Below are 11,583 nucleotides of genomic sequence, written 5' to 3' on the forward strand. Positions count from 1 at the left end.
TTCTGAAAATCAGAAGCGATAACTTTATGTGTGCACACTATGAAATCAATTTAAAAATTTGTATTATGATGTATAAAGTAAGAAAAGATTGTATTTAAAAGATTTTTTAACGCTAAGAGACTCTTGAATAACTTATAAGATATCATTTTGTACTATATGAGTGCCGCTACCGTGACGTCGTTACACAACACTTAGTTCGATTGATGCGTAAAATTGGCGCGCCGAAGAAATCAGCTGTTTACCGCGGGGTCTGCCATTTCGCTCGCACTCTCACGTTGGTCGTTTTCGTAGTCGTTGTCGTCGTCGTCGAAATCAACGACTTGATGGAAATTTTATGAACATCGCGCTGCTATTAAAACGAACCATTATAAAATTCTAAATAGTGCATTAGAAACAACATAATTTCTCCATTCATTTGCAAAAAAGTGCATAAAAATCAGAACACTAAAAGTGCCCGAAAAACGCCTTTGAAAAAACCCGCATTGAAACCATTTTGTGTGAGTGTGACAAGAAAAAATGCGCTGCTGCCTCTGCTGGAAACAAAAAATGCGCTCGCCATTTTGACTCGCGCGACAACCAAATTTTTACTTGCTACTATCAAAATAATCACTTTGAACTGTGCCACAGCGTAGTCTCTTACGCCCCAATATAAGAACATCTGTGAATTGTACAAAGAATATTTAATACACGTGTTACAATTGTGAACCCCAAAAAAAAACTACAGAGATCATCGCGGGCCGCGCCACACAAATACAGATATAAAAAGTACACATATTCACTTGCATACACCGAGGCAGGCATTCAACATACACATACACACGTTGCGACTACGTGCTTCAGTTCCGTTCTGTTCTGTTCTATTGGCATTGATATCTTTTGGCGGGGCGTGTTGGTGAACAGTTAGTGTCCCCTCCCAGAAATATAAGCGCAAATACAAAATAGTCGCAGTCGCCGCAGGTAGCAGCGAAATCAATTCAGCAACGGCTAAGGGTGCTGGGCACCAAACAACAGGCGAATCGTCGTTACTACACCTGTCCTTCTGCCCATTACACCTGAAAATGGCGCATACCTCGGCGACAAATCAAACGAGCGGCGCGGTTAAGACTGATGAGGTCAACTTTTTCTTTCAGGATGAGCACGGTAAGCAGGGATAAGCGGTTTAATGGCCAATAAGTCCAGTTGGATTCCCACCACATTGCAATGTTATTAAATTCACTATGTAGCGGATTAATGTTGCTTTAATGAATGCATAACATACATACAGACATGCATATGTATATATTGTAACATAGAAGCACACACACACATATTCAAATACAGTTGCAGAGACTTGCGTATTCACAATAGTAGCGGCGGGGGAGCTACTCTACTAACTTGCATGCTCGCACACTGGCGCGTAAACGCCATCTTTTTCTTTTTTCGGTTTCCTTTTACATACAATATTTATCGCTTAATGCTCTTTAAGCGCATACTGAACGCCGCGCCATGGCGAGACAAACCAACAAGAGCAACAACTACTACTACAACTGCACGGCAACACGTCAAAAAAACAAATAATAAAAATAAAACCAAGTAAAATCGGTTGGTTTTGTCTGCTGCTGCCAATATACATTCATATGTACATATGTATGTATTGATGTATGGATGTGCATACTTACACAGATATATACATATGTATGCCAAGATGAATGTGTGTATCATGTGCATGTGTGTACATTGCCGGGCAGCAGCGACAACAGTCGCGCTTCGCCCAGTTGGCGCTCAGTCAAACACATACTCAAATACATTCTATAATGAAAAAGATACTCTGCCATTTGTTGTTGTTTTTGTTTATGTTTTTTTTTTTAGTCTAAACAGCTGATAGCAGCGCAGCAGCGCGGCAGCAGCCAGCCGGCAGCACTGTCTTCGTTAAAGCTTCCGTCGAGAGCGCTTTTTTTTTCTTTCTCTTTCTCTCTCAAGATTAAGTCCTTCGCATAATAAATCTTAAAATTTAGCACAGTATAAAAACAGGCTGGGGGCGTGTTCGCTGTGGAGGTGACGCAGATATACTAAAACTGCGTGACATTCTGCTTTGTGTTATAAAAAGCTGAAGAATACTCACACATGCATACATATATATGTATGTATATACACACAGATATACATACCTACGCTTTCACAGATAAACTGCACGTACATATATACACACAGGCATACGTACAAGCAGATAGAAAAATAGTTAAAGCCCAAAATGGGCAAACACCAAACATGTGTAGCAGCGACTGCGCAGCCGACGCCGGCAGCAATGGTTGTTGTTATTGCCGTTCTGTTGACCATCTTACGTACATCGAAAAGCGCGCGTGTGTGGGTATGAATGTGTGTGTATGTTTGTGCGCGCGTGTATATGTAAGCGCATGGGTTTTTGTATGAATGAGCGAGCAGAGTCGACCGTACGCCGGCTAACCGGCCTGCTACAAGGCTGCTGCTGCTGCTTCTGCTACTGCTTGCTGCTCTCAGCGATGTTTGACAGCAGTTAAAATCTGACTCATTTGTTAGTATGCGTGCGTGCGTATATGTGTGTGTGCAGATTGGTATTTATAGTTGGAAGCCCTTTTGCTTGCTTCGCTCTTTATTCATAAACCACTTAAAATTAGCATACATGTTTATTTGTATACATATTTCTTTAGTGCTTAGCGCGCCCGTTAAATATTAACATTATGTAAATGTTAGCTCAGCAGGTGAATAATTAGCATAACTGACAGATCTAGATGTAAATTGTAAAGCGAGAAGGCGATATCAGACGGCCAGGGTTGTGCAAACAAAGCGATCGTAATACATACTACATTGATACTGTTGTATGCGTATGCATGTAAATATGTATGTGATCACGTGCTTCATACATATCGGCTTACTTGCTTTGGGGTTTATTTGTGAACTGTTGCGGTTTCTCAGCGAATCCTTTGCACCCCATGTCAAGTAGCGGGCATATTTATGTTTTCGTTTCTTTCGTGCTTCACATATTTCTTTTTTGGTATTTGGCTTTGTTTTTGTTGTCGTTTACGTTTTTTGCAGCGATGTTTTTGGTTTTCGCACTTTGCTTTTGTTCTCAACATTCACCGTGAGCGTCTGTGTTAGTGTGTGTGCATATATGTATATACTTACATGCATTGTATTCGATTAACATACATCTATCGAATCACCTCATTGAACTTTCGAACCAAATCTTCGTTCATTGCGTGCACTGAAAATCCTTCACGACACAGTGGATAATCCCTTTCTAATTTGTATGCATATACTTCAAATCGTGATCAAAATACATATATGTATTTATTTATCTGTCTATATATTTAAATAGGACAAATTGCCAAAGTGTTGAAGCCAGTTGTAGTGAAGCAAGCACACTCCATGGATAAGTCAAGTTTGGTCTTTCCGAGCAGCTCCACACGCAACGGAGGGAGCGGAAGTGGCGGCATCGGCAATGTAGGTCGAGTGGGCGCCCTAAGTCACATGGTAAGCATTGATAAATTGATCGAGAACAAGAGAAAAATACTTATGTGTTATTAAACTTCTTTTGATTTGCGCGCAGAGCACAACGAATCAGGGACAATTTATACGTATTCAAGACAATTGTATAACTATTCCAAAAACCGAAAGTAAGTCGAGCACAGACAGCTAATATTTGCGTACAAATTTATAAATGTGACATTCGGGTTTTCTTTTCTTTTATTTTTTACAGTTACTTCATATACACCTGTGTCAGCGCAAAAAACCAGCAGTGCTGGAAGTGCGGGAGGAGGCATGCACGAGGTGAGTAAATAACTCACAGTAAATAACTCACAATGAAAAGAAACTAAATAAGAAATTTCTTGTAGATAAAGAATGAGCGATATGTCAAATTTACGCCAAATAACGTCATGAAAATGAAAACGAAATTGTAAGTCTATTGGCAATTCATCAAAATACATGAAATTACAGCAAATTACAAATATAAATATATATACATCTGTAATCCCTAGGCACGTCATTCAGAACAGTCCCATGCACACAGCGCCCGCCTCTTCTTCGTCAGCGCAAAGGAAACGAAAATCCGATAAAGCCGGCAAGGGACTGCGTCACTTCTCGATGAAGGTATGCGAGAAGGTGCAGGAGAAGGGCAAGACGACATATAATGAGGTGGCGGACGATTTGGTTGCTGAGGAAATGAAGAACAATTCATACGATAATAACTGTGATCAAAAGAATATCCGGCGTCGTGTCTACGATGCGCTTAACGTACTGATGGCAATCAATGTTATTTCTAAGGACAAAAAAGAAATCCGTTGGATCGGCTTACCTGCCAACTCAGCCGAGGTACTAAACTGTCTCTGAGTTGTTTAGCTTATTTATTAATAATATTTATTTACTTCACTTTAGCAATTTAATGCCTTGGAAGAGCAAAACATGTTGTGCCGCGAGCGAATCAAGCAAAAGAATGAAATGTTGCGGGAAATGATCATGCAACATGTGGCATTCAAGGGCCTCGTTGAGCGCAATAAGCGAGCTGAAAGCCAGGGCGTGGTGCCATCTCCGAACTCATCCATTCAACTGCCGTTCATCATTGTGAATACGCACAAATCGACAAAAATCAATTGCAGTGTAACCAACGACAAGTATGAATCCGTTAGACAAGATTTATATATTGTTTTATTCATAATAATCATTTGCTGTATATATTTCTACTTCGCAGATCCGAGTACATTTTTAAGTTCGATAACACATTCGAAATGCACGACGACATTGAGGTCTTGAAACGCATGGGCCTTCTTGCGGGTGAGTAAACAATTTATTTAGCTTCTGTTGAAAGAGCATTAGATAAGATTATGGCTTTCTTTCTGGCTATTAGGCTTGGATACGGGTGAATGCACCGCAGAGAATATAGAACGTGTCAAGTCATGGGTCCCACCAAATCTGGCCAAATATGTGGAAGGTATTTATTTACTGCATTAGATTGTAGGAATAAAATATGATTTATATGTACCATACATTTTTTCACAGCTTACGGCAATGGCAAAATGGATCCGATGTACGACTCGGATGACCATGACGACTTCAATCCGTACCTCGAATCAACCAATGAGTCTCAGGGCTTTGCACAACACACACAGCGTACCACCGATGTCGAGTTCAAGGAGGAGCTGGACGATGATGAGCTGGAGGATGACATCGATTGAGGTGACGACGATGCGGACGTGGATGTGGACGCGTCATGGGCGATGGGCTCCACTGCGCAAGCTGCTGATGATATTGGCAATGGCTACGCGGAGGATACGTTTAGTTTTACGTTTATTAACGCTTTGTTAGGACTGCCACGCCCCACTGGCTAGGTGATCCATTTCTCACACTTGTCTTTTTACACAAATACACACACACACTTACACAACAAAAGCACACACACACACAATCCATAGAGAAGCGTTAACTCGCTTTTATTTCGTTTATTTCTCAATGAGACTTATTAATCTATATAAATAAGTTAAAAAAACAAATCAACATTTAATAATGATAAACATAACTTGGCGTTCAGTTTGTATTTGTATTTTTGAAGTTTAATTTTAAGCGCAAAACCTTATTAATTAATGTTCATCTTAAGCGAAAAGAAAATGTATTTTAGTGAAAATATACAAAAAAAAAAAAAGGAAAGTAAAGATAAAAGTAAAGAATATCTGTCTTCATTTTAGTTGTTAACCAAATGCTGCTTTAACAAAATTGTTAAGAAGCAAGCAGACAAATTTTTCAAAGTTTATCGTCAAATGTTGTAGAGCAACTTTTTTAAAAGAACTATTGTACACCAAAACTCTTAAATGACAGCAATTAAATATAATGTAATATTCTTTAAGCTACAAATTGCGGTGCAAACTGTGGACAGAAGCATATGAAATATGTTTATTTGCCTAACATTAATATTTGAAGACACCTGTTTCACATTTTCCGAAAATTTCTCAAGAACCGTTTAACTAAAATTAAAGCAAGCAAAATATATTTATAAATACGAACACATATATATATATACATATACACATATATATATACATATATATATATATAGCTATATAATAATAATATACAAATTAAAAGTAAATGGAAAATAATCAACCTACCTATTTAGTCATAATAACTATTAATGCATCAATATAAATTACTAGAATTTATATAAAACTCTGAAAACAAAAAAATTAATACAAATGCAAATGCAAATTAGTAGAAAGTGAATGAAATATGTACATTTAAGAGTCGAATCGAGTCGAGTAGTTGTGTAATAAATTTAAAAATATTTCATTTTAAAAATGGGAAAAATCGACAAAGAGCAAATACAAAATGCATTAACATACAAAGCAAAAGAAAAACAAAACAAAAGTAAATAGGCAATAAACTGAATACATATTGTAAAATATGATTTAAACAAAAAGTTGTTTGCTTAAACCGAGGTAAATTATATTTATAATTATTTATATATATATGTATATAGTTTGGGGGTTTTAATAATTATTTATATAACATTTATTGTTTCGTTATATCCGAGCTTTTGTTAAAAAAACACCATTGTTCCAAGGAACTCTATTGCTCGCACAGGTAAAAATACTGCGGCATATCTGGCGCAACTGGGAAATGTGAGAGAAATGGGAATTTTGAAACAATTGACCTGACATATTACAGCCCGAAGGTATTCAGAAATTCATTTGGCTTATAGCTAAGTGTTGAGGATTCTTCACTCTCTAGGCAAATCCTTCATCAAATGCTGTCGCTGTCGTGGACGGCGGCCCCAGCGGCTGCTGCTGCTGTGCGGCCAAATTGAATTCGTAGTTCATTTGCTGATCGACGGGTGGGTTGGGGAATGCGCTTGCAGACAGATTCATTAGCTCCGGCTGCGGTGGCAGTGGTTTGACGGGTTCCTGTCGCTCCAGGCGCAACTGCTGCGGGGATTTCACATAGCTAATAGGTATCAGGCCAGAATTCTGGCCATTCGTTGAAGCCAGTGCCCAGCCGGTGTTGAGGAGGTGAAGCGTCTGTTGAATCTCACGTGGAGCCACTTGTACGTTTTGGCCGGCACGCAAACTCAACTCGCCTTCGTTGCGCGCCTGGAAATTATAAATGGCCTGCGTCTGAATGGGGGCAGTCCACTTGGCGGGATTACGAGCTGTTTGAAGTGAAGAGAAAACAAATCGAGGGCGGGATATTAATAGAAAGATAGCAAAATTGCTTGCTTATCACACTCAGCTGGATGAGCAAAGTGCCGCAAGATAAGATTTATGAAGTGTTCAAGGTTCACAAGCCTACCTTCCTCTTGCGCCGTATTCGTCACAGTTCCCAGCAACTTCATGATTAGGTACGGCGCGGTAAAGATGAAACTGAGGAAGGCCAATACTGGCCACGGCGAGGTGCCTTTTCGTGGTAAACGTGGCGCGTTGCCAGGCTGATTACTGTTGTCGTTGAGAGCTTCAGCAAAAGCTTTCTTAAAAGCTTCCGATGAAGGATCCAAGTTTGAGATGCGTAGCCAATACAGTATTCTGAAATGAATTAAAATGTGATAAAGTGGAACTTTTCCTAGGTAGCTGGATGGCACTCACTTTCTGTAAATCCATTTCATACCGCGGAATATCGCGAAGGTTGTCCAGAACTGCGCGAAGACAGTGCGCAGGCGTCCGAAATTTGCGGCCACACCAAGAATGGCACGAAACGAGCTGGTCAGCGCAAAGAAAGTTGAGTCTAGCATGGACGCAATGTTTCCAATGGCTGAGACTAGCGATTCGATGCTTTCGAATGCGGGACGTGAGCTATTCTCAGCCATTTGTATAAATCGTTGCTCGGGATCGTTGCTATTCATGCCACCAAATCTGTTGTAGCAACCGTAGCTGCCGCCGTAGCCACCGAAACCGCCCATACCATAGCCCATGCTGCCATAGCCATATCCGCCTGTACCGTAACCTCCTGCACTGTAGCCGCCTAATCCCATGCCGTAGCCACCCATGTTGCCATAGCCACCGCCGTATCCATATGAAGTCTGTTGCAAGGGCGATTGTGGTAGGGGCGGTGGGGCTGATAGCGCTCTCACGTTGCCATATGGAGTGGTCAGCATAGGGGCCTCATTAATAACAGCACTTCGCAGGTTGTTGTTGTCACCCATGTTGCTGTAGACTGATTAACGTTTATTCGTTGAACTTTGGCCCAAAAGTTAAAGATTAAGTATTCTTACCTGTATACTAATGTGTATTAATTAATTTTGTCGATGGCTTACTAATAAGATGACTTGTGTTCAGCGGAAAGGATACTATTTACGCAACCCAAACCAATTTAAGTAATAAATACAAGAAAAACAATATATTTATCAATTATTTTCTCTTTACTCTTAATATATTATCGATTGTTGGCGTAAATTAGCCCGATACTCCGCGATATTTTTTATAACGTTGTTCATACCTATCGAGTATATTCATTCATTTGGCGGGTACATTGAATTAAACTTTAAAGTATTTATTTAAAAAATCAATTAAAAGAAACGTAAAACATATAGCCAGTCACCCTGCATATCATATTCGACTAAGGCGTATTTTTTAATTAGTGAGTATATCTAGTCGATAATATAAATATTTTTAAAAATGTGGCAGCTCAGGAGTTTTATATTGAGCTGTCGAAATATCGAATATCAACAAACTGGATGTAAATACTTGCTGTTAACGGAGGCAATGAAATAAAATTGAAATATAACAAGGATTCGTTACAAGTTATAAAAAAAAGGCCAAGCCATTATGGACAGCAGAAAAGATTTCTGCCTACGTGAATGGGCGCCGCTTACGGAGATCATGGAGCTTATACCAGCAGCTCGGCGCGGCTTTTTTCCAGCAAATCTCAATGTAACTTGCGTAGATGCCGTTGAAGATTTCCTGGCGCTGGGAAGTGACGCTGGAATTGTCTTTTGGTATAATCGTCGCTCAGGCGAAATGCAGAAACTCAAAGCTGAGGTAAGTATTTGAGTGTGGCTATGATGACTCAGATGACACACATCGCGTGCCTACCGCCAATTTTATGAATGTGTTGTGTGGTGCTTCCCCTTCTCCCGAAATCACCCACACTGACAACTCCAATAGGTATCCACACGCATAACGTGCGTTAAGATAGTCAACTCGGTGGAGTATATGGTGGCAGCTGGAAGTGCTAATGGTCAAGTTAGCGTTTTTCAAATTCAAAAGGAGCTGCCGCCAGACCTGGACCTGGTGGCGCCCTGCACACGAGCCAAACCCATTGAACGCTACACCATACGTGATTTGCATCGCTGCGTAGTTAGTTGCTGCGAGTGGTCCAAAAACGGCATGAAATTGTATTCGGGCGATCGACAGGGCGTCGTCGTGCTCACCGAATTCGACTATCAAGCGGTAAGTAAATTGAAGCTAATATCCATATATTCAAATATTCCATTTAATTGATTTCACTTACATTCTCTTGCTCAGCACCTGAGCAAATCGTTGGAAATACTGAGCGAAGCCTATGAGATTGTTCAGCTGAGCGTGCATCAGAGCTATCTGCTTGTGGCGACGCTTTACCGTTGCATAGTGTGCCGCCGCGATGCCAAGACCCACACGTGGCAAATCACCCAGGTGGGCAAGAAGGATCGCAAGCAGCTAATCGACTGTGGCGGCGTCTTCCTCAAGCAAGCAACTGCGAACGATAATTTGCCACAAATCATTTGCGGACGACCCGGACTACGTTTCTGGATTGCCGATGCCGTTGGCACTGTATCGAAGACCATTATCTTCAACGAAGCCGTCTTGAACAATCCCACCTGGGAGATACCTTTACTCAATCCTAAGCAGCGTAGTCACATGAAAATGACTGCAACTCAAGCCGATAGCAGCAGCAGCGGTTGCTGTGTTGCATTTGTGGCCAGCAAAAACTTTCGTGAATTGGATTTGTATGATGGACACGATTCCCTGGTGGTTACACATGACGATGTTACTTTATACATTCTGAATCTCGAGCGCCTCAAAGTGGAGGCAGTGGCGCGTGGTTTTCGTAAAATCATTGACTTTTGTGTCTGTGGCAAAGAGATCTTTGTGCTCGAAGGCGAGCGCTCGCTGTTGCGTCTGGCCCCTTTTCCAGAGCCACCTAATAGAACTACTACGGTTATTTTCAATCCACTGCTGCCGCCTCCACTGCCCATGGTGGGTGTCTCTCAATATTCCAAACTGGATGTGGAATCGCCGGTGGAGCTGGAGCCAGCTTTGAATATGGCCGAGGAATGCTTTGAATTGCCGACCATTGAAAAGCTGGACTTGAATGTGCCCATTGAGCTGGCAGTGGAGTCGCCATTGGCGCAGCAAAATCGTCGCTTGGAAATCTTTCAACGCATCGGTGAAATGGACTTTGAGCCGTCCATTGTGCACACCAGCGGCACGTTGAGCCATCGAAAGCGCAAAATTTCGGCGGACAAGCGGAACGCAGCTGCAAGAGGAATCGTTGAGATCGGACAGGAGACACACGAGCACAAGCTGCCCCTGACCAGTGCAGCTACACTAATGGAAGCCAGCTATTGCCAAATGGAAAAGTGAATATAGATAATATATAAAATGAAATCCTATTTATGCCATTCATTAATTGCAGCAACGGCTTGGTTTCCCCTGTGGACATGAGAGCAGCATTTATGCAGCAGCTGCCCGATGCGTTGACTCCAACCACGTTGCAGCGTACCGTTGCGGAAAAGGCGAAAACATTGGCGGCCGAGCTGAATTTGCCAGAAGTGCATCTGGCTCCCGTCAGCGCTGAGGAGCTGCAGGCGGCACAAGCACCGAAACTTGTGAATTCACTGATCAACTGTTATCCCTCGAGACTGGAGGCGGTCAGTGTGCAGACATCTCCACGCAAGAAGCTGGACACCACCGATTACAGCGCCGGACAGCCAGTGGATGGCATTTGTGCGGGCGCCTCGAAGCCGGCCTTGACATTTATAGAGACTCAGCCAAAGTCCACATCATCGCCCGATGAGGAATACAACAGCTTTCTGCCAGACTTCCAACGCGCAGCTGATCCATTCATAAAGAAGGAGACGCCCGCCTCAGGTGGCTCAAACACATCCAGCGAATGGGAGTTTCTAGATAACTAAAATGTGTATTTACAGCCCAGTATTATTTACATTCGTTTATATTAGTTGCATTCGAAGTTATTTTCATGTTAATTTCGTTTAAGTTCTTTGTGCACAATTCTCTCTGTTATTTGTAATTTGTGTGCTTAAATTGTGATTTTTGTGTGTTATTGTTATTAAATTATCTCCAATTGTATATAATCATAAGGCGAAATATGTTAGTGAACTATTTTTATAATATATAAACATATATATATATATATATATATATATATATATATATATGTATATGTATTTATTTCTCATGAACTGCAAATTTTTGGAATACTCTGTGAAATGCACCTTTTTTTCTTATCATTATAAGTAATAAAATTTGAATTGTAGCACTGTTTTGTGTTTTCTTCTAATAGTTAGTTTTTTTTTACCAGACTCAGACGCAGGAAATGCCAAGCTACTGATAGCCCTATGGATTGGATAGTGGCGCTGCATGACTT

General features: G+C 41.0%; 3 protein-coding genes across 5 annotated transcripts; 2 read left to right on the forward strand and 1 right to left on the reverse strand.

The window, feature by feature from the left end:
• Window positions 1-242: 242 nt before the first annotated feature.
• On the forward strand, window positions 243-5,530 carry Dp (transcription factor Dp). Of its 2 annotated transcripts, none has more exons than XM_018012654.2 (10): window positions 243-1,140; window positions 3,335-3,489; window positions 3,566-3,632; window positions 3,716-3,786; window positions 3,852-3,913; window positions 3,996-4,329; window positions 4,393-4,628; window positions 4,706-4,788; window positions 4,862-4,945; window positions 5,014-5,530. In XM_018012654.2, the coding sequence occupies exons 1-10, from the start codon at window positions 1,059-1,061 to the stop codon at window positions 5,187-5,189; spliced, it is 1,350 nt and encodes a 449-aa protein (XP_017868143.1). In that variant the 5' UTR covers window positions 243-1,058; the 3' UTR covers window positions 5,190-5,530. The 2 variants fall into 2 exon arrangements, with proteins under 2 accessions (XP_017868143.1, XP_089327892.1); XM_089471766.1 differs by lacking the exon at window positions 243-1,140 and adding an exon at window positions 3,150-3,263.
• Window positions 5,531-6,267: 737 nt separating this feature from the next.
• Window positions 6,268-8,418, reverse strand: Pex13 (peroxisomal biogenesis factor 13). Of its 2 annotated transcripts, none has more exons than XM_089471768.1 (4): window positions 8,210-8,418; window positions 7,584-8,144; window positions 7,294-7,523; window positions 6,268-7,153 (listed from the first exon to the last, which is right to left on the reverse strand). In XM_089471768.1, exons 2-4 carry the CDS (start codon window positions 8,138-8,140, stop codon window positions 6,732-6,734), a joined length of 1,209 nt encoding a protein of 402 aa, XP_089327894.1. In that variant the 5' UTR covers window positions 8,141-8,144; window positions 8,210-8,418; the 3' UTR covers window positions 6,268-6,731. The 2 variants fall into 2 exon arrangements, with proteins under 2 accessions (XP_089327894.1, XP_017868145.1); XM_018012656.2 differs by having other exon boundaries at window positions 7,584-8,151; window positions 8,210-8,417.
• Window positions 8,419-8,615: 197 nt separating this feature from the next.
• Window positions 8,616-11,296, forward strand: LOC108617034 (WD repeat-containing protein CG11141). Its single transcript, XM_018012652.2, has 4 exons — window positions 8,616-8,975; window positions 9,102-9,386; window positions 9,462-10,555; window positions 10,612-11,296. Exons 1-4 carry the CDS (start codon window positions 8,763-8,765, stop codon window positions 11,108-11,110), a joined length of 2,091 nt encoding a protein of 696 aa, XP_017868141.1. The 5' UTR covers window positions 8,616-8,762; the 3' UTR covers window positions 11,111-11,296.
• The last annotated feature ends 287 nt before the right edge of the window (window positions 11,297-11,583 follow it).

Source organism: Drosophila arizonae, chromosome 5 (genome assembly GCF_054131065.1).
Source record: "Drosophila arizonae isolate 15081-1271.41 chromosome 5, UAZ_ARI_1.0, whole genome shotgun sequence".
In the NCBI taxonomy this organism is placed as follows: Eukaryota; Metazoa; Arthropoda; class Insecta; order Diptera; family Drosophilidae; genus Drosophila; species Drosophila arizonae.

What these genes read in the sequence shown, in the direction of transcription:
- Pex13 (XM_089471768.1), bottom strand. Translation starts at nt 8,140, where the DNA reads ATGGGTGACAACAACAACCTGCGAAGTGCTGTTATTAATGAGGCCCCT. An exon ending in ATGAAATGGATTTACAGAAA is followed by an intron (nt 7,524 to 7,583) that starts GTGAGTGCCATC and finishes AATTCATTTCAG; the next exon opens with AATACTGTATTGGCTACGCA. An exon ending in GAATACGGCGCAAGAGGAAG is followed by an intron (nt 7,154 to 7,293) that starts GTAGGCTTGTGA and finishes CACTTCAAACAG; the next exon opens with CTCGTAATCCCGCCAAGTGG.
- Dp (XM_018012654.2), top strand. Translation starts at nt 1,059, where the DNA reads ATGGCGCATACCTCGGCGACAAATCAAACGAGCGGCGCGGTTAAGACT. An exon ending in TTTCTTTCAGGATGAGCACG is followed by an intron (nt 1,141 to 3,334) that starts GTAAGCAGGGAT and finishes ATATTTAAATAG; the next exon opens with GACAAATTGCCAAAGTGTTG. An exon ending in TCTGGCCAAATATGTGGAAG is followed by an intron (nt 4,946 to 5,013) that starts GTATTTATTTAC and finishes ATTTTTTCACAG; the next exon opens with CTTACGGCAATGGCAAAATG.
- LOC108617034 (XM_018012652.2), top strand. Translation starts at nt 8,763, where the DNA reads ATGGACAGCAGAAAAGATTTCTGCCTACGTGAATGGGCGCCGCTTACG. An exon ending in TGCAGAAACTCAAAGCTGAG is followed by an intron (nt 8,976 to 9,101) that starts GTAAGTATTTGA and finishes CAACTCCAATAG; the next exon opens with GTATCCACACGCATAACGTG. An exon ending in CCGAATTCGACTATCAAGCG is followed by an intron (nt 9,387 to 9,461) that starts GTAAGTAAATTG and finishes TCTCTTGCTCAG; the next exon opens with CACCTGAGCAAATCGTTGGA.